The sequence below is a fragment of the Pongo pygmaeus genome, chromosome 1 (genome assembly GCF_028885625.2).
Source record: "Pongo pygmaeus isolate AG05252 chromosome 1, NHGRI_mPonPyg2-v2.0_pri, whole genome shotgun sequence".
Taxonomy (NCBI): Eukaryota; Metazoa; Chordata; class Mammalia; order Primates; family Hominidae; genus Pongo; species Pongo pygmaeus.
The window spans coordinates 35083739-35103459 of NC_072373.2; the positions used below are offsets into that span (position 1 = coordinate 35083739).

General features: G+C 43.5%; 1 protein-coding gene across 4 annotated transcripts in view; it reads right to left on the reverse strand.

The window, feature by feature from the left end:
- The window catches only part of SMYD2 (SET and MYND domain containing 2), a 56387-nt gene extending 36870 nt beyond the window's left edge, over nt 1-19517 (reverse strand). For 2 of the 4 annotated variants that reach the window (XM_054452551.2, XM_054452476.2), the window contains exon 1: nt 19080-19515. In XM_054452551.2, coding sequence (XP_054308526.1) covers nt 19080-19252 — 173 coding nt within the window. In that variant the 5' untranslated portion in view covers nt 19253-19515. Of the gene's footprint in view, nt 1-19079 lie in introns of all 4 variants that reach the window. The other 2 variants (XM_054452486.2, XM_054452470.2) reach the window with 2 other exon arrangements.
- Between the last annotated feature and the right edge of the window lie 204 nt (nt 19518-19721).

Genomic DNA, 19721 nt, shown 5'->3' on the forward strand with positions numbered 1-19721 from the left:
GCACTCCTCACTAAAAACTGAAAAGCTTTGCCTGGCTCTAGGGAAGATTTTACTACATGTATGCTCAGTGAACCAAATATCTGGTTACATGTAAATTTTCCTTTTTTAAAATAATAATTTCAACTTTTATTTTAGATTCAGGTTTGCTGCATAGGGATTTTGCATGATGCTGAGGTTTGGAATATAAATGATCCCATCACCCAGGTAGTGAGCATAGTGCCCAGTACATAGTTTTTCAGCCCTTGCTCCCTCCCCTCTCTCCTTCCTAGTAATCCCAGGGTCTAATGTTGCCATCTTTATGTCCATGAATACTCAATGTTTAGCTCCCACTTCAAAGTGAGAACATGGCTGGGTGTGGTGGCTCACGCCTGTAATCCCAGCACTTTGGGAGGCTGAGGCGGGCAGATCACGAGGTCAGGAGATCAAGACCATCCTGGCTAACACGGTGAAACCCGTCTCTACTAAAAACACAAAAAATTAGCTGGGCGTGGTGGCGGGCGCCTGTAGTCCCAGCTACTTGGGAGGCTGAGGCAGGAGAATTACTTGAACTCGGGAGGCAGAGGTTGCAGTGAGCCGGGACAGCGCCACTGCACTCCAGCCTGGGCAACAGAGACTCCATCTCAACAACAACAGCAAAGAAGTGAGAACATGAGGTATTTGGTCTTCTGTTTCTGCATTTGCTTAGGATAAGGGCCTCCAGCTGCAACTATGTTGCTGCAAAAGACATAATTTCATTCTTTTTTTATGACTGCATAGTATTCTATGGTGTATATATATATCTCATGTTTTCTTTATCCAGTTCACTGTTGATGGGCACGTAGGTTGATTCTGTGTCTTTGCTAGTGTGAACAGTGTTGCAATGAACATTTGAGTGCACGTGTCTTTCCAGTAGAACAATTTATTTTCCTTTGGGTATATACCCAGTAAAGGGATTGCTGGGTCGAATGGTAGTTCTGTTTTAAGTCCTTTGAGAAATCTCCAAACTGCTTTCTACAGTAGCTGAACTAATTTACATTCCCACCAACAGTGTATAAGCATTCCTTTTTCTCCACAGCCTCACCAGCATCTGTTATTTTTTAATTTTTCTGGAGACAGGGTCTCAATCTGTTGCCCAGGCTGGAGTGCAGTGGCATGATCATGGCTTTTAATTAAGGCTGCAGCCTCAAACTCTTGTGCTCAAGCAATCCTCTCACCTCAGCCTCCCAAGTAGCTAGGACTACAGGGACACACTACCATGTCCGGCTACTTTGTTGTCTATTTTGTAGAGACGGGGGTCTCACTATGTTGCCCAGGCTGGTCCCAAACTCCTAGTCTCAAGTGATCCTCCTGCCTCAGCCTCCCAAAATGCTGCGATTACAGGTGTGAGCCAGTATGCACAGCCACATCTGTTATTTTTTGACTGTTTAATAACAGTCATTTTAACTGATGTGAGATGGTTTCTCACTGTGGTTTTGATGTGGATTTTTCTGATGATTAGTGATGTTGAACATTTTTTCATGTTTATTGGCCACTTGTATGTCTTCTTTGCCCCCTTTTTAATGGGGTTACTTGTTTTTTGCTTGTCGAATTAACTTCTTCACAGGCTCTGGATATTAGACCTTTGTCAGATGCACAGTTTGTGAATATTTTCTTCTACTCTGTAGGGTGTCTGTTTACTCTGTTGATAGTTTTTTTTGCTGTGCAGAAGCTCTTTAGCTTAATTAGGTCCCACTTTCAATTATTGTTTCAACTGCTTTTGAAGACTTAGTCATAGTCTTTTGCCAAAGCCAATGTCCAGAATGGTATTTCCTAGGTGTTCTAGGATTTTTACAGTTTGAGGTCTTACATTTAAATATTTAATCCATCTTGAGTTAATTTTTGTATATGGTAAAATGTTAGGGGTCCAGTTTCATTCTTCTGCATATGGCTAGCCAGTCATCCCAGCACCATTTATTGAATAGGGAGTCCTTTCCCCATTGCTTATTTCTGTTGACTTTGTCAAAGATCAGATGACTGTAGGTGTGCAGCTTTATTTCTGGTCTATGTCTCTGTTTTGTACCCATACCATGCTGTTTTGGTTACCATAGCCTTACGGTATTATTTGAAGTTGGGTAATGTGATGCCTCTGGCTTTGTTCTTTTTGCTTAGGATTGCTTTGGCTATTTGGGCTCTCTTTTGGTTCCACATCAATTTTAGAAAAGCATTTTCTTATTCTGTGAAAAATGACTTTGGTAGTTTGGTAGGAATAGTGTTGAAATCTGTAGATTGCTTTGGGCAGTATGGACATTTTAACAATATTGGCTCTTCCAATCCATGAGAATGAAATGTTTTTCCATTTGTTTGTGTCATCTCTAATTTCTTTCAGCAGTGTGAATTTTCTTAACATAGGTCTTCTTGGGCCAGCTTGCCTTCAGAGCAGAGAAGAAAAGCTAACAGTTTTTGATAGCTACTGTTACTGATAGTGAATAACGTAAGAATCGCCTTTGATCTATTCTGGTTTAAGCAATTCTAGATGAGGTGGTGGGGTGGGGGCGGGGATGAAGCCCTGTTTAAATTATTCAGATATGTGCTGCAGTTCTTTCCAGAGCTAGCGAGACATTTAAACTCTTCATAAGTCTCATGGCTGAAATTCAAACTAAAACTTGCTGAGGTGGTACCTGCACTGTGTATGTGTAGTATATGTGCTTGAGAGAGGAGAGAGATCCTATGAGCGTTTGACTATTGCTGACTGAGGAGTTACAGCCAGAGAGAAACTTCATATGGGCTATCCATTTTCGCTGTAGGACTATACAAAGCATTTGGAACAAACTCCGTTCCTACAAAAGACACAGTCGTAAATTTTTCATTTGCAATGTAATCTGATCTGAATTGTTCAGGAAGTTTGGGAAAAGACTGAGCAAAATAAAGAAAACAAAATTTCCCTAAAAAAAAAAAAAGAACTGAAATAACCCCAAAGGAATGGAGCAAAAAGGAAAGTGTAGAGTGAATCACTAATAACCTCTCACAGTGGTTCTCAACCTTGGTTGTCTGGGGCAGGGCTCATCAGTTCTCATTCAATTGGTATGTGCTGGGCCCAGGCACTAGGACTTTTAGAAAGCTCCCAGGAGATTCCAGTGTGCTTCTAGAATGCGGAGCCACAGGCCTATGGTAATACATTTGGGCGGAGTGGCTTTTTCGTGTGGAAATTGCTGTACACAGTTGAAGCACTCTGCAAGGCAGATTGTTTAGATTTTTCTGAGATTCTTAAGAATGAATCACAGGATGGATCAGGTTGTTTAACTACCTTGATGATGAACATTTACATAAGAATAAAGTAGCTGACCCTGTCTTTTTCTAACCCATGATCAAGTATCCTAGAAGCAGGTGCAAGTTTTAAGAAAGAAAACCTCAGCTTTCGTTCTGCTGTTTCTTGATTCCTGTCTCACAATTTAGGATCCCTCTCTCAAATCGTTTTTTCTTTCTGGTACTTGATGTGCTATGTGATCTTGGGCAAGTTACTAGTCCTTTCTGAACCTCAGTTTCCTTCACTGTCAAATAAAGATATCATTTCCACCTCACAGGTTTGCTATGAAAGTTAAATGAGAAAATGCAAGCAAAACATTTAATACATTGCTTAGAACACTGTAAATGTTCAATAAATGCTGGGTACTACTACACTTTTAATTAGTCTTTGTGCTTTTTTTTAAAGTGATGTCAACTATTGAAATACCATCAGCACAGTCTCACTCAGACTCATAGCTACAGGATCTATGTTTCTAAAGCCTTTGTTTTATGGGCAAATATCTATGCTACTGTGAACAGAAGGGCCCTTTGAACTTAAGAAATAGTTCTATCCACAAAGGAAGAAAAGAAATGTTACAGGAAAATGCAAGTATTTGATTATTACTGACTGGAAAAGAACTTAGAAGACACGCTCCTGTCATTTCCTACTGGAGGAGACACACACAGTGATTAATTTCCTTGTTTTTAAAAATCGGAAACCATGAAGATCAACAAGTTAGAAATGTAATTAACAACTCCTGCTAGTTAATGCATTGCCGCAGGTGCTGTTGGTCTAGATAAAAAGAATTTGATTCTGTAAGCTCCCTACTTTCTGCTACTGAAATGAATGCTTAGTGGGTTTCACCATGAAAGAAAATGATACTGGCATAGAGGAGGTTTGCAATAACAATTACTTTTAACTAATGGTGACAGAAGAAGTGACAAGTATGCTCTGTTGAACAGAGGCAGCCCCAGCCAAATGAAAAAGAGAATGGGAAAAAAGCCCCAGCAGCGCAATATAACTTCACCATAGGTTGAAATAAGACAATCAGAAACAAAGTTAGCCTCCCACCCAGCGAGGGTGGTTATACTAGCAAGGCCTCCAATCTTGTTTAAGAGAAATAAAAATTGGAGGAATTGTGGCAGAACGCTATTATAACCCTGGTCAGGGGACAAGGATAATACTCAGGCTACAGGTTTTTGTGTAATAGTGAAAGGTGCTCCATACATCACTTTAATCCACAATGTAACAGTGAACGGGACCCACGTGCAGCGGGGGGCTTCTTCCCAGGGCTGTGCTGAACCTTCGCTCAGCACCAGGCTTTGTTCTGAGGCTTGTTAAAAGTTAGAGCCCGCATCCTCTTGGGGAGGCAGGAAATATTTAGGGCAGTAAGGTAGCAACTAATAGGTTTCCCCAACTATTGGAACTGGAGCTGTAATTTACAAGAAGGAAGCTGGGCTTGGTGGTCAGAGTAATGGCTGACCTAGTTACAAAATAACACGGATTTGTTTTCATGCAGGCTCTGGCCCAGAGAAAATTTACCTTTGCCTTAGAAAGAAAAAAAAAATTCATGAAGCTTATGAATATAGGAGAGAAATATTTAGCCTGTGAAACAGTGAACATTACATTTTCTTTTCAGCCCCTGGACAACACCTATATCCGAAGTTCCTCTTGTAGGCCCTGCACAATCTCTAACAGTTAAAGCTCGTCCAAAGAATGAATGTATGCACTTTTAAAATTTCACGTTTTCCTCTGGAAATGCTCTGTCTTAACTTTTGTGCAAGGTCAGAGTAACACTTCCTTGCTACTTTTATCTTTACTTCTCTAATGCCTTCTGATTGAAAAGTCAAAAGCAAAGAAACAACGAATGCCTTTCTAACTCAGTTCTCTCATAAAGGAACTGACAAAATAATATCCACCGCTTCTTCCAGTTAAATGACAGATGTTACTATTAGTACTTTGTAATGAATACCAATATTATTAGGTTCCCCATGCTTGCTGTTGCATAAAACTCACGTGATTAAAAATCAAAGAAAACGACAAAACCAAAGTAATATAAATTTAACTACTTGAAAACTTAAAATACTCCTAACAGTATTCCTTACTTCAACATTCTGTCCATAAAACGGAAATAAACCATGGTAAAAATTCCTTTATAGTCTAATGCTAATTGTGAGTTCCCAGAACATGGTCAGGTCTGCTGCAGCAAAACATGTGTTAACTACCTGTCCAGACAGAACTGTTCTGAATCTTACTTACAGGAAAATGTGTGTTTTTCGTTTGTTTGTTTGAGAGAGGGTCTTGCTCTGTCGCCTAGGCTGGAGTGCAGTGGCACAATCTTGGATCACTACAACCTCTGCCTCCCGGGTTCAAGAGATTCTCCTGCCTCAGCCTTCAAGTAGCTGGGATTAATTACAGACATGAACCACCACGCCCAGCTAATTTTTTATTTTTAGTAGAGACAGGGTTTCACCATGTTGGCCAGGCTGGGCTTGACCTCCTGTCCTCAAGCCATCTGTCCGTCTTGGCCTCCCAAAGTGCTGGGATTACAGGCGTAAGCCACCACGCCTGGCCTGGAAAATGTTATCTTTTTAATTGCCTACAGAAGAATTTTAAGAGTTGAGATTCTCTCATCCCCTCAGTTTTATTTTCCTGCAAACAAAATACAAAAAATTGAATTACTAATTTGTTTAGGCGAATTACCCCGAATTGTGGACTTTACCTTGAAAACTTAAACTGATCAGATACCATTTAAATAGATTTAGCAGACATTTTTCTTTCAATCCTTATTGATTCCATTTGTATTTCTCTGAATGGAGAACATTTTTTATACTATAAAACCTTGCACATGAGGCAGTAAGAAGACATGTTAATCTATCACAGCTAAGTAATTTCTATTCAAAAGTGTTATTTTCTAGGTACAAAAAGTACTGTGCTACAGCCATACTGGGAAATAATATTTTTGTTAAAAAAAAAAATGAGTGGCTGGGCGAGGTGGCTCATGCCTGTAATCCCAGCACTTTGGGAGGCCGAGGCAGGCGGATCACCTAAGGTCAGGAGTTCAAGACCAGACTGACCAACATGGAGAAACCCTGTCACTAGTAGAAATACAAAATTAGCTGGGCGTGGTGGCAGGCGCCTGTAATCCTAGCTACTTGGGAGGCTGAGGCAGGAGAATTGCTTGAACCTGGGAGGCGGAGGTTGCGGTGAGCCGAGATCGTGCCATTGCACTCCAGCCTGGGCAACAAGAGCAAAACTCCATCTCAAAAAAAGAGCTATTTGGGGAAATCTGCCCTGCCTACATGAGCGTGGTAAATATAAATATCAGGCAAAATGATTCAGCATCCAAACAGCCCACATGACCTGGAATTGAGAGCAGAAAGCTACCCCTAGGACTGAGCTCTTTGAAGATACAGAAGTTAGGGAAATAGCACTTACTGAGCATGTTGTCTTATTCATCTCTGAAACTCCACAGTGAGAGCACAATGCTTGGAATAGTAGGATGTTCAAAAAATGTAAATAGTAAATTATTATAAAATAAATACAAACAAGTCGATAAATAAAATGAAAGATGTGTGGGCTGAAGTAGTTAAGACAAAGCTTTGGACCAGGTGCGGTGGTTCATGCCTATAATCCCAGCACTTTGGGAGGCCAAGGTGGGTGGATCACCTGAGGTCGGGAGTTCGAGACCAGCCTGGCCAACATGGTGAAACCCCATCTCTATGAAAAAATACAAAAATTAGCCAGGCATGGTGGCACGTGCCTGTAATCCCAGCTACTCAGGAGACTGAGGTGGGAGAATCGCTTGGATCTGGGAGGCGGAGGATGCAATGAGAAGAGATTGTGCTATTGCACTCCAGCCTGGGTGACAGAGAGAGACTCTGTCTCAAACACACACACACACACACACACACACAAAAACAAAAACAAAAACAAACAAAAAAAAACAGAAAAAGATAAAACTTTGGAAAGAGATGCAATTTGAGCTGGATCTTTCTTGAGTATAAACAAACTGAGGCTCTGAGGCCTTAGCAGAGGATAAGGAAGGAAATATTACAGAGAAAAGTACTCTAGATGACAAATGGACAATAGGAAGAATGAAGAATGACATTCTTCAGCTTTGCAAAGACCACCCAAATTGAACTTGGAGTCTAAGTCAAAATGCAGTGAGGGATAATGCTGGATACAATGGGAGGGGCACTTAGTAGGGAACTTGTCCTGAAGAAAGCAAGGAGTCAATAAAGGCTTCTGAGAGTATTTACAAGGATTCATTTCCAAGAATGAACAGTTGCATATTAAGAGAGGTGATGAGGCCTATGCAAAGGGCCACTAGTAAGATAAGATGCAGAAATGAGACTAATACATTTTGCAGATATTTACTGCAGTAACAGAGGCTAGTCTTCTTGCTAAATGCTGGGGTTACAAAGATAAGTAAGACCTAGTTCATGCATTCAAGGAGCAAGTGTGATAAAGGAAGTTTGTATGAGGTGCTGTGGGAGCAAAGACAAAGGGAACTAATCCAGACTGCAGAAATCAGGACAGATTTCTCAGAACCAAAGGAATGAGCCAGGCAAAGAGGGACATAGACAGGAGAATCAGCAAGGTGCATATATGTGTGTGCATGTGTGTATATGTATGCATTCATTACTATAAGCAATTTAGGATGACCAGAGTGAAAATAACACAGCAGAGCAAGCTAGACTCAGATATGGCTCCTGAGGCTTGGCCTGAGGGTGTCCATCAGGAAGCCCTGACTCTACCATGGAGTTCTATCAGGGGCGTCCTCAGATTCACAAACAGAGAAGATCAAGAGAGGTGGGCTTCTCTCTCTTTCTCTCTCTCTCTCTGTACCTAGAAAATATTCAGTAGCTGAGTGCCTTGTAAAGCTGGAACATGTGCAGAAATCAATTAAATATTGGATGAAATAAATAGATTGTTCCTGAATCCCTACTTCCTTGTTAACCTGAATGTTTTAAAGTTAAAAAACAAACAAACAAACAAAAACCCTAAAGGTTTTTTTAGAGTGCTGTTTAAAATATTTACTCAGGTGTATGGCTAGGCCATATTTCATTAACTTCTAAAATATATCTACCCAGAGCTGCTGCTATTTTAACCAACATAGGGATGTTGCCAATTCATTGGACCTAAGTATTATCTGATCAAAGCTCTCTCTTAGTTCGTGTCAGTCATGAGACAGGGTGTTGCAGTTGTAGGAGTGGAAAGATGTGATGTCTTTCCTCATCTATCATAAGGGTCATGGCCAACACCCCTGGAAGAAAAGACATATTAGCAAGATAAAAACATAACAAATGTATTTAGTCAAAGTTTTTATGTAAAACAAGAGCCTTCAAAATGAGAGCCCAATAACTCAAGAACTCAAGGAAAACTGCCTATTTTTATGTTCAATGAAGAATGGACAAAAGGGTATGAGCTAATAACGGTAATAGACTGAGGGACAGGGAAGGTCACAGAGTCTTCGCTTCTGAGGCCCTTCCAACCCCCTTCAGTGGAAAGTGCTCTGTATGCCAAAGGGCCAAACTTTGGGGTATCATTTTCTGAGTCCCAACATGGTTAAACATTCTGGTTAACAGAATGTTCTTCATGACATACATGGATGACCAGAAGAAAGAAAAAGAACAAACCTTCCTGCCTTTTATACAGCATCTGCTGAAGCCTTACAAAATTCAAGGAACTGGGGGTAAAATAAAGATGAATAAAAGCTGGAAAATAAGCTCCGTGGTGGTAGGGATTTTTGTTCCTTTTCTTCGGAGTTGTTTTCCAGAACTATAGAACCCACTAAGTGTCCACAAATACAAATGTTTTTGATTGAGTTAAAAAGTAGAATTCCTACCCTTAAGGAGTATACTATCGGCTCATAATTAAATGTGTCTTATTGGTGAGGTTTTAAGAGCATATGAGGCTATCACTGTGAACAGCAACTGTCACTGTACCACGGATTCATGGACTTGACAGAGAAGAGATTTTTCAGGTGGCAAATGAGCAAGTGTTTCCTATCCAAACATCATCAGAGTAAGAAAAATCCCCATCTCATCAAAAATATGAGCTAGTACCTACATCCCTGAAGAGTCTTTCTTGGTACTCACAGATTAAAGAGAACACAGATTTCAACATAACTCCTTCCAAGTGCCAAGATATAAAATCCTTGAGATTTTTATTTGGCTCTAATAAAAACCTGTATCTTTTTGGATTATCTTACCATGTCCCTCCCCCAAGATACATTCAGGTCTTCAAGCCCTGTGTGAATTTCACTTCTCTAGGGAGTTGTCCTTGTTTTTCTTCTCCTCCATGGTGACTCCGCGTCCCCTGGGCACCAACACACCCTGAGCATCACAGTGCACTCACTAAGACACAACTGTGTCTTTGTTATTACAGCACACATTCATTTTTATCTCTAGGGACTATAAACTTGCCAAAGGTAAGCACTTATGAATTCTCAGATCCACTTTTTCTATAAAAGCTAACCCAATCCATTTTAATAACATACATACAATATTTCTACTTAGTCATCCGAAACCTTCCACTTCATGTACAAGAGTCGCTAGATTTTACGTTAATAAATTAACACAAGGAGTTCCACGCTATTTTTAAATTTTTGATTGAGAAAGAATCTGAGAGACACAGCTGGATTCTCAGCGAATGTATGGACTAGAAAGATAAGTTGTTTCCTGAACCTTCGCGACTTTTTTGTATTATTTTCCTGCTAAATTGCATATTTCTGTCCTTCAGAGAAGTCTTGAAGAGATCTGATTTCCTTCTGTTCTATTGTGTTGGTGTGAACGCCTTTGCAATTGAATAGGAAGCCGCGGAGGGTGGCAGGAACAAGTCAGCAGAAGTTACACAAAGTGAGGTGTGTGCTTTGTGACTGGTTAGAGCTCTAATGAGGCCAAGGTCATGGGTTCAACCCCTGAAAAGGCAGGTACTTCAGTTAATTCCCTGCCAAAGGACTGCACCCCTAAACTACTGCAGATTTCCTAGAAATCCAAAGAAGTGAAGGTTGGGGATGTGGGTGGGCTAACAATGCAAGTTCCTGACAGGCAAAGGAGACCTCAAAATGCCCTGCCTCCCTCAAGTGTCAGAATAGGCCACTCATCAGGAGGAAGGGGCCAGTGCAGGGGCCCCTGCCCTGACACAGCTACAGAAAAACGCTGAGTGAGCAGGAGGATCAGAAGAGAGCTCAAGCTCTGAATCTGCCAAGTAAAATCAGGGTGCCTTGTTCTAGGTGTGTCTAGTTCCCTAGTGATCATCAGGACACACATACACATGTATTCAAAGATACGTAACCAAACCCATAGAGGAGCTGTCTGTGAGAAGAGTAGGAAATGAGAGGGAACATTCTGAAAAATCAAATTTGCCTTGCACATACCAGATAAAAGCATGCCTTGAACTCAGAAGTATGATTACCTCAACTGTACATCTGAGGTCCAAAAAAAGATGTGTGTGGATGGGGGGAGTGAATTTAATTATTCATGACTCCAGGAAGATAAAGCATGCTTGTAATTATTGATTGCTTTCTTCGAGGACAGAAATAAAGTGGCATAAAACAGTAATTATTTCATATTTTTATACTGACAGGGAAAAGAGGACGGAATATTAACCTAAGTTCAAAGCAGTAAGCCTAAAACACCCAAATACAGTAGAAACTTCCTTTGCAATTCTCTCACTATATCAAATCCTAAAAGAGACAATTTTGCTGTCCTGAATTCTCACCAATTCTGAGTTCTCCCAAAGACCAGGTTCCTGCCAAACTATAGCAGTGAGCCCTGGATCTTCTCAAAGAAATTTAACATATTTTTACAAGAACCTTCTCACAGGTGGTGTGCAACTTGCCTGTTCTACAGGAATACCAACCAGGGGCCTCCTCCTATAGCTGCACCATAAATTCCATTTCCACAACTCAAGAGATTTAACTTCTGCAGAGAGAGATCCTGAAGAATGGATTTGCTTAAGAAGAAAAAAAAAAAAAAAAGACTATGGGCTGATGCTGCCCTATCACATGGCACAGAAACAAACTCTTTATATGTAGGTATAAAGGCTGAGATGACTAACTCTGGTTTAGTCCTAGCGTAATATTAAAAATATTCCAAGCCTACAAAAGGACCAAAGCCTCATGTTCTTTTTATGTTTTATTGCATAATAATTCATACATATAAAAGAATATGTATAGCTCTTATGCAAATTTCAAAGCATTGTAATAAAAACAACATGTCTAAGTCCATATCAGCGTAAGATATAGATCTAAGATGGCTGAATCAAACATTTTTTAAAACTTTAAACAATTCTTTAAACAATGCATTCGTTTGTTAAATTGTTGGCCAATTATAAATTCTATTCAATCAAGGAGATATCAGAGACAGATTAAGCCCCCAGTCTCCGGGGAACCACACAGTAGTAAAGGAGGGGTAAGTGCCTGGGTGAACCACACAGTAGTAAAGGAGGGGTAAGCGCCCGGGTGAACCACACAGTAGTAAAGGAGGGGTAAGCGCCCGGGTGAACCACACAGTAGTAAAGGAGGGGTAAGCGCCCGGGTGAACCACACAGTAGTAAAGGAGGGGCAAGCGCCCGGGTGAACCACACAGTAGTAAAGGAGGGGCAAGCGCCCGGGTGAACCACACAGTAGTAAAGGAGGGGTAAGCGCCCGGGTGAACCACACAGTAGTAAAGGAGGGGTAAGCGCCCGGGTGGACCACACAGTAGTAAAGGAGGGGTAAGCGCCCGGGTGGACCACACAGTAGTAAAGGAGGGGTAAGCGCCCGGGTGAACCACACAGTAGTAAAGGAGGGGTAAGCGCCCGGGTGAACCACACAGTAGTAAAGGAGGGGTAAGTGCCTGGGTGAACCACACAGTAGATTCAGGCCAAAGGAGGCACAGGAGGATCATACTAGGAACAGGGAGATTTGGCTCCATCCTTGAAGGTCATGGAGTCCGGCCTTTTAAGAGGCACTCAATAAATATTTGACAAAAAAGGTGTGAAATTCAGAGAAACCGCTTAACTTCTCTAACACTCAGTTTCTTTCTACGTAAAATGGAATAAGGCCCTGTGTATACCTGCCATCCTTGGAAGGATCAAAATAAGAATGTATCTGGAAATGCTTTATGGGCTGCAAAGAGCAATATGATTTAAAGAAATGCCATTTTATACAGGTTCTTCGAAATTTTTTTGATTGAGAGGATTCTGTGCAATTGCTTTGGGAGGGAAAGGTGTTAGATGGTGGTTTTAACTCACCAGGGTTTGAATTTCACTTCAGGATATCCTGCTGTTATTCTGTCTCTTTCATCTGAAATCGGTTCCAAACGTGCAGCTTGGTCACTAAGCCCCTACCAGCTATAACAGAAATTATGTTCCCCGCATATGAAAAATAACGTGAGTCACAGCACCGGGCACATTTGAAGTCTTAAAGGATGGCTCCTTGCTGCAGCTGAAACAATTGTGCTGAAAGTAAAAGGCAGAAAGGAGCCCTGATATCCTTGCAATGTGGAAAATTCTGTTTTCTTCCATTTCTCTCTATAAATATTTGTTTAATCTTATTAAAAGAATATAAAAGTGCCTAAGCACTTTGGAGTGAGAAAAGGCTCTTTTTTGAAGAAGGTTTACCTGTGTAGGTATATTATATTATTTCCATTAGGTTTTGAAAAATACTGAAAACTGATCCCAGACACCCATCATTAATTCTGGGGAACCCAAGGTTGAGAACTGCTGGTTGTGGCTATGGTTCAACAGGCCTCCTTTTTTTTTTTTTTTTTTTGAGACATAGTCTAACTCTGTCTCCCAGGCTGGAGTACAGTGGCGCAGTCTCAGCTCGCCACAACCTCCAACTCCCGGGTTCAAGCGATTCTCCTGCCTCAGCCTCCCAAGTAGCCGGGATTACAGGCGCCCGCCACTATGCCCAGCTAATTTTTGAATTTTTAGTAGAGATGAGGTTTCACCATGTCGGTCAGGCTGGTCTCAAACTCCTGACCTCAGGTAATCCACCTGCCTCGGCTTCCCAAAATGCTGGGATTACAGGTGTGAGCCACCATGCCCAGCCAGAAGGCCAGCTTAATGGTGACTCCACTGGTCAACAATTTCCAGTATTTCCTTCCCAGTATTCACCCCTCCCCACAACTCCATAAAAACACCCCTAAAATTATAATATTTTATCACACAATTTAATTAGAAACATTTAGCCAGCAGAGTTCATCAAACAAGTATGAGATCAGGCCAGGCGTGGTGGCTCATGCCTGTAATCCCAGCACTTTGGGAGGCCAAGGCAGGTGGATCACCTGAGGTCAGGAGTTCAAGACCAGCCTGGCCAACATGGTACAAAAATTAGCCAGGCATGGTGGTGCATGCCTGTAATCCCAGCTACTCGCGAGGCTGAGGCAGGAGAATCACTTGAACCTGGGTGGCGGAGATTGTGCCATTGCACTCTAGCCTGGGTGACAGAGTAAGACTCCATCTCAAAATAAAAAGAAGAGAGATTAGAGTGATTTTGATGGCTCACGATGTGCTAGGGTTGTACTGACTTAGCTTGGTTGGTAGGGTGGGTATTCGTATGCTTTTTTTTTTTTTTTTGAGATGGAGGCTAGAATGCAGTGGCGTGATCTCAGCTCACTGCAACCTCTGCCTCATGGGTTCCTAGGTTCAAGCCATTCTCCTGCCTCAGCCTCCCAAGTAGTTGGGACTATACCACACCTGGCTAATTTTTGTATCTTCAGTGCAGACAGGGTTTCACTGTGTTGGCCAGGCTGGTCTCAAACTCCTGACCTCGAGTGATCCATCTGCCTCAGCCTCCCAGAGTGTTGGGATTACAGGCGTGAGCCGTCATGCCCAGCCCGCACTTTTTTATTTTTATTTTTTTAAGAGACAGGGTCTCACTTTGTCTCCCAGGCTGGAGTAAGTGATATGGCTCCCTGCAGCATCAACCTCCTGACTCAAGGGATCTTCCCACCTCAGCCTACCCAAGTGTAGCTAGGACTACAGGCCCGGGCTACCACAGCTGGCTAAACTAAATAAATTTTTTTTTTGTAGAGAATGGGGTCTTGCTATGTTGCCCAGGCAGGTCTCAAAATCCTGGCTTCAAGCGATCCTCCCACCTCAGCCTACCAAGTCCTGGGATTAACGGCACTGGCATTAATACGCACATTTTACAGATAAGGGAACTTGGGAGTTCAGAGAGGTTAAGTGATAACTGGCCTAAAGACAAACCATCAGGAAAGAATGAAACCAGAATTCAAACCCAGTCCACCTGCCACAAAGTCCCTGCTTTGCGGTTTCTACTGAAATAAGGTCATGCACTAACAACATTTTAGTCAATGACAGACCGCGTGAACAAAAGTGGTCCCATAAGATTGTGATGCCATATTCTCACTGTGCCTTTTCTATGTTTAGATATGTTTGGATACACAAATACCATTGTGTTACAACTGCCTACAGTATTCAGTACAGTAACATGCTGTACAGGTTTGTAACCTAGGAGCAACAGGCTATATACCACACAGCCTAGGTGAGTAGTAGACTCTCTCATGTAGCTTTGTGTAAGTACACTCTAGCATGCTGGCACAAGGACCAAACTGCTTTACTAAGGCAGTTCTTGGAACATATCCCTGTCATTAAGTTATGCATTAATGTACATGGAAACCTTGAAATACTGAAAGGTGGAAAGTGAAAACAGCCATTTCCTTACCTAACATACAGATAGCTGAATTTTGTATTCTTTAATGGCACTTTCTACAGGAAATCTGTTGTACGTATGTTTTAGTCTTACCACCTATTTTATAAAAACACATCTAAAAAAGAAGGGGAACCCCTTTATTAGAGCATGTATTCAATTTTTTTATTCAGAAAACATGATGATTTAAATACATCTGAAGCCATTTCTCCCCCAAAACAACTCTCAAAGCATTCTCAAGAGAGCCAGAGTCATAGCAGCCCTGGGGACAAAGTCCCCTTCTCATGCACAGCTTCAGGCAGCCAGAACCAGGGCTAGTTCAGAAAACTTCAGGAAAACAGCATCAGGATTTCATGGCTCTTAATACTAATTAAGATCAACTAAAAATTATTCTGCCGGTTTGATAAAACAAGAGGAAAGCTAAGATGAATACGCTAGAGAATAAATCTGGGGGACATGAGGAAAAAAGTCTTTATAACTGCTGAAATAGGACACCTTAATCCCAGGGTTTGGCTCAGGCAAACAATTTAATTTTTAAAACAACTAATCTAAGCCAGACATGACCGAAATTCACTGAAACTGGGTTCTAACAGCTCTATTCCAAGGAGGGTAAATGGGCTTTCCTGGTTCCCCCCTACACTCAGAACAAACAAAGAAATGACAATAACCTCATCCTTAAATAACCCACGAGCCAAGAGAACAAAAGATCAAAAGGGAGACATCTGCCTACCTGAAGAATGGCACATAGAATGAATATTTAGATGGAACACTGGGTTAAAGTAGATTTCTCTCCTTCTGAGACAAATCACATTGGGGCTTAAAATATGTCTAGGCCGGGCACAGTGGCTCACACCTGTAATCCTAGCACTTTGGGAGGCTGAGGCGGTGGATCACTTGAGGTCAGGAGTTCGAGAACAGCCTGGCCAACATGATGAAACCCTGTCTCTACTAAAAATACAAAAATTAGCCGGAAATCACTTGAACCCGGGAGGCAGAGGTTGCAGTGAGCCAAGATCGTGCCACTGCACTCCAGCCTGGGCAACAGAATGAGACGAGACTCTGTCTCAAAAAAAAAAAAAAAAAAAAAAGTCTAAAACTTAGTTTAAAATACAACATACTTGGCTGGGCGCGGTGGCTCATGCCTGTAATCCTAGCACTTTGGGAGGCTGGGAGTTTGAGACCAGCCTGACCAACATGGAGAAACCCTGTCTCTACTAAAAATACAAAATTAGCCAGGCATGGTGACGCATTCCTGTAATCCCAGCTACTCGGGAGGCTGAGGCAGAGGAATTGCTTGAACCAGGGAGGTGGAGGTTGCTGTGAGCTGAGATCACGCCACTGCACTCCAGCCTGGGCAACAAGAGCGAAACTCTGTCTCCAAAAAAAAAAAAAAACACACCAAAAAACGGTGATAAATGGCCAAAATGTGTATGTGTGCATTTATGTGTGTATGTGTGTATAAAGTGTATCTGAGAAGTCTGATAGGGACAGCTTCCAAGTGGAAAAACTTTATATAATATTATTAGGAGCTGCCTTCTAGCAGTTCAGGCAAGATACGCATCTTCTCCAGTAGCACCCACCAGACTGAGAAATGTGATACAAATTAAAACTCCCCAAAGCAAACCTTTGTCTGAATTGCCCTGACCATAAGAATCCTATTCTGTTGAGACTTAAGACATTTTCCATTATTTCTCAATTTATAGAATATACTTATTCCTACCTAAAGAAATCACTTTTCTTTCCTTCAAAAAAAAAGATCCTGATACAATTAACATGACATGGAAATTCCTGAGTTGTTCATTTATCTTAAGCCATATTGTTTACGTTAAACTTCTGGCAAAAGAAAGGATAAGGGGTAGCTTTCTTTTGGGTGTGTGGGGCTGGGGCAGGCAGCAGATTTTGACCTGTAAGTATGAACATTTCCAGAATTCTACTCCTATACTTTGAGGCCCTATGGAGGAAAATACACGTTCCCCTCATACATCTGGACAGACTGATTTGTCCTAAGTCATATACAAATTGCTGACAGAGGAACTGATGCTGAATCTATCAGATGACCTAACCGCTAATACTAAACGATTCAGATTTAATAGAAATCATGACGTAGGGTACAAAGACATTTCTAATTGCATAAGTATCATGGATATTATTTCTTTTGTATTATTTTAATTGATTCCATATAATTCTTTGGGGAGAGAGAGGAAATAAACTATGGGTATTGACATAAGGTCAGGGAAATTAAACAGAGAAGGGGTTTGCAAGTCGTAGTAACACCCCATTGCAAGTTGCAGCCCTGGTGGGGAACCCAAGGCAACAGTGAGTAACACTAATAAATGTCAATCAGAAAAATGCAACAACAAAAAAGGCAGGAAACTGTCACATATGGCAGAATAATCCAGGCTGAATGCTTTGTGAACTTGCATCTGACCATCCATTAATGTTCTAAGGTTGGGGTATGCGTAGTAGATACAATTAGGAGACTTACAGCTAAAGAGAAGCATCTCTCAGTTCTTCTCATCCCTTCTAAACCCAGAGGGATTTGATCTTTCATCCACTGGGGGCCAGGGCTGGCAACTACCCATATAAAGTAAGCACCTACTATGTGCCTGGCATCCATGGTCTTAGGCGATGGCTTCCAGGAATTGCCAGGATCCCTGATGGAGGCTCCTTCTGTGCTGCCTGACCTGCTTTGCTCCTGCCACTGCAGACACCCACGCTGCTGCAGACTCCGAGCCACAGCAAGGCTCAGAAGATCAAGGGACCAGTCACAGCAGCCTTTTTAACTTTGGGAAAACCCAATGCTCACTTCACTCAAACGTTGCAAAGTGGTGCCATGACCCTTTAGCTCTTGGCTCACCAATTCAAAGAGCCACATCACATACAGCCCTTAAGCTGCCCACGGCATGATTCCGTGTCTAGTTCCTTTCCAGGTCCCCCCAAGCGGAAGACAGTTCTGGCAGGGAGTCTGGGCAAGATTACTACAATATTTAGCCTTTGTCCCTTCTTTTGCTACGTCTTATTGTAGAATAAGGCACACAGGTCTGAGAGATTGAGTATGCTGGACTTGAGACATGTACTCAAAAGGTCCCTGCAAGACCGCAGGTCAGCTTAATCCAGCCCAGGAATCTCCATTTCAAAGATGAAGAAACTGAGGTTCAAAGAAAGCAAAGCATGGTCTCTACTCAGAGTACTGGAAGGCCTGATATAAACTTAACCCCAATGCCATGCTTCCTGCCTTAGTAAATTTACTGAGCACTAACCAGTGAGAAATAGGCAGAAGTGAATAAGGCCAGATTTCACTCCCTTCACTACTGGTGTGAATGGATAAAGGTAACTCCACTTTCTCTCTGGGCTTTAGTTTTCTCATCCATTAAGTGAAAGACAGGATTGAACTGGTGATTTCTAATGTGCCTTTAAGCTCTGAAACTCTCATAAGAGTTGAGGATATAATTATGTGTTGGTGTGTGCAAATGTATATGCATCATATATACAAACACAGACACATACAGACATATGGTATCTTACAATTAAATACCATTAGCAACCACACATCTTGCCCAATCCCTTCCTGCGACCATGTTTTCCTAATCCCAAACCAAAACTGGACACTGCAACTCATCGTTGCAGTATCTCAGAATCCAGGGGGTGTGGTCAGTGCCCACTGGCGTCCCTCCAAACACCCATGTAAGCGTACTTTACAAGACATATACTAAGTCATTAAATTCCTTGGAAGAAACGGCCAATCTGAGGCAGTGCTGGACTGTGGGGAACAGAACACACCGCAGGAAGCATAAGTTAAAGGTGACAGCCCATGGCTGCCCAAATTTGGGGCTCCGCTGCCAATGCACCGGGAGGGCAGTGAGTGCCCACGCTTGGAACAAGCCTGGCTCGGAGCCCACATTTGAGGGCAGGAACCTGCGCATCCTGCGTGAGCAACTCTGAAAACGTGCAGTGCAGGGCGTGCAGCGGGGCACCGGTCCTGTTTCCTCTCGCACGTGGCGCCGGGCGTGGGGCTGCAGCGCGGGGCCTCCTCCCCTCCCCGCCCCCCACCCCGACCCAGAGGCCGGCGCTAGGACCCCGCGAGCCGCACGCACTTCCTGGCGCCGCGGTCCAAGCCTCCCGCGCGGCACCCCCGGCTCCCGCCCGCCGCCGCCGCCGCCGCCGCCCTACCTGGCGAAGCAGTACTCGCAGTGGTTGCCCCGCTCGTTGACCGTGAGCACGTAGGCATAGGCCGGGCAGGAGAACAGCAAGTCCCCCACCTGGAAGGGCTGCAGAGCCCGCAGCCCCCGGCCCTTGCCTGGGCTGCAGAAGCGCTCCAGGCCGCCGAGGCCCTCGGCCCTCATCGTGGCGGCGGGGTGCGGCCGCCGGCTGTGCTCGAGCTGCGGCTCCCGGCGAGCTGTTATTGGAGACGCGTCACCCAGAGCTGCGGGGGGCGGGGTGGGAACCGCTCGGCGGACGCGGCGGCGGCTCCCCGCTCCCCGGAAGGGACGGCGGCCTCGCCCGGGCCTCGCGCGCCCCCGCGGGGAAGGGGACGGGCCCGGCGGCCCCGCCCCGCGCCGGGACCCTCGGCGGCCGCCCAGCGCGCGCTCCGGGCCGTTTCCGGTGTGGCCGCGACAAAGAGCCGCAGACCCTGTGGCTTCTGCGAGGAGGCGTGAGGCGTGTGCGCCTCCGCGGCGTCTCCACGGAGCGAGCGGGACGCGCCCTCCTCCTCGGTGGGAGGGAGGGGGGTCACCTGCGGGGAGCAGGTATCCGAGGGCCAGCCCTAGACAGTTAGCCTGGCCCGAAGGATGACCAGCCCCCGGTAAATATAGA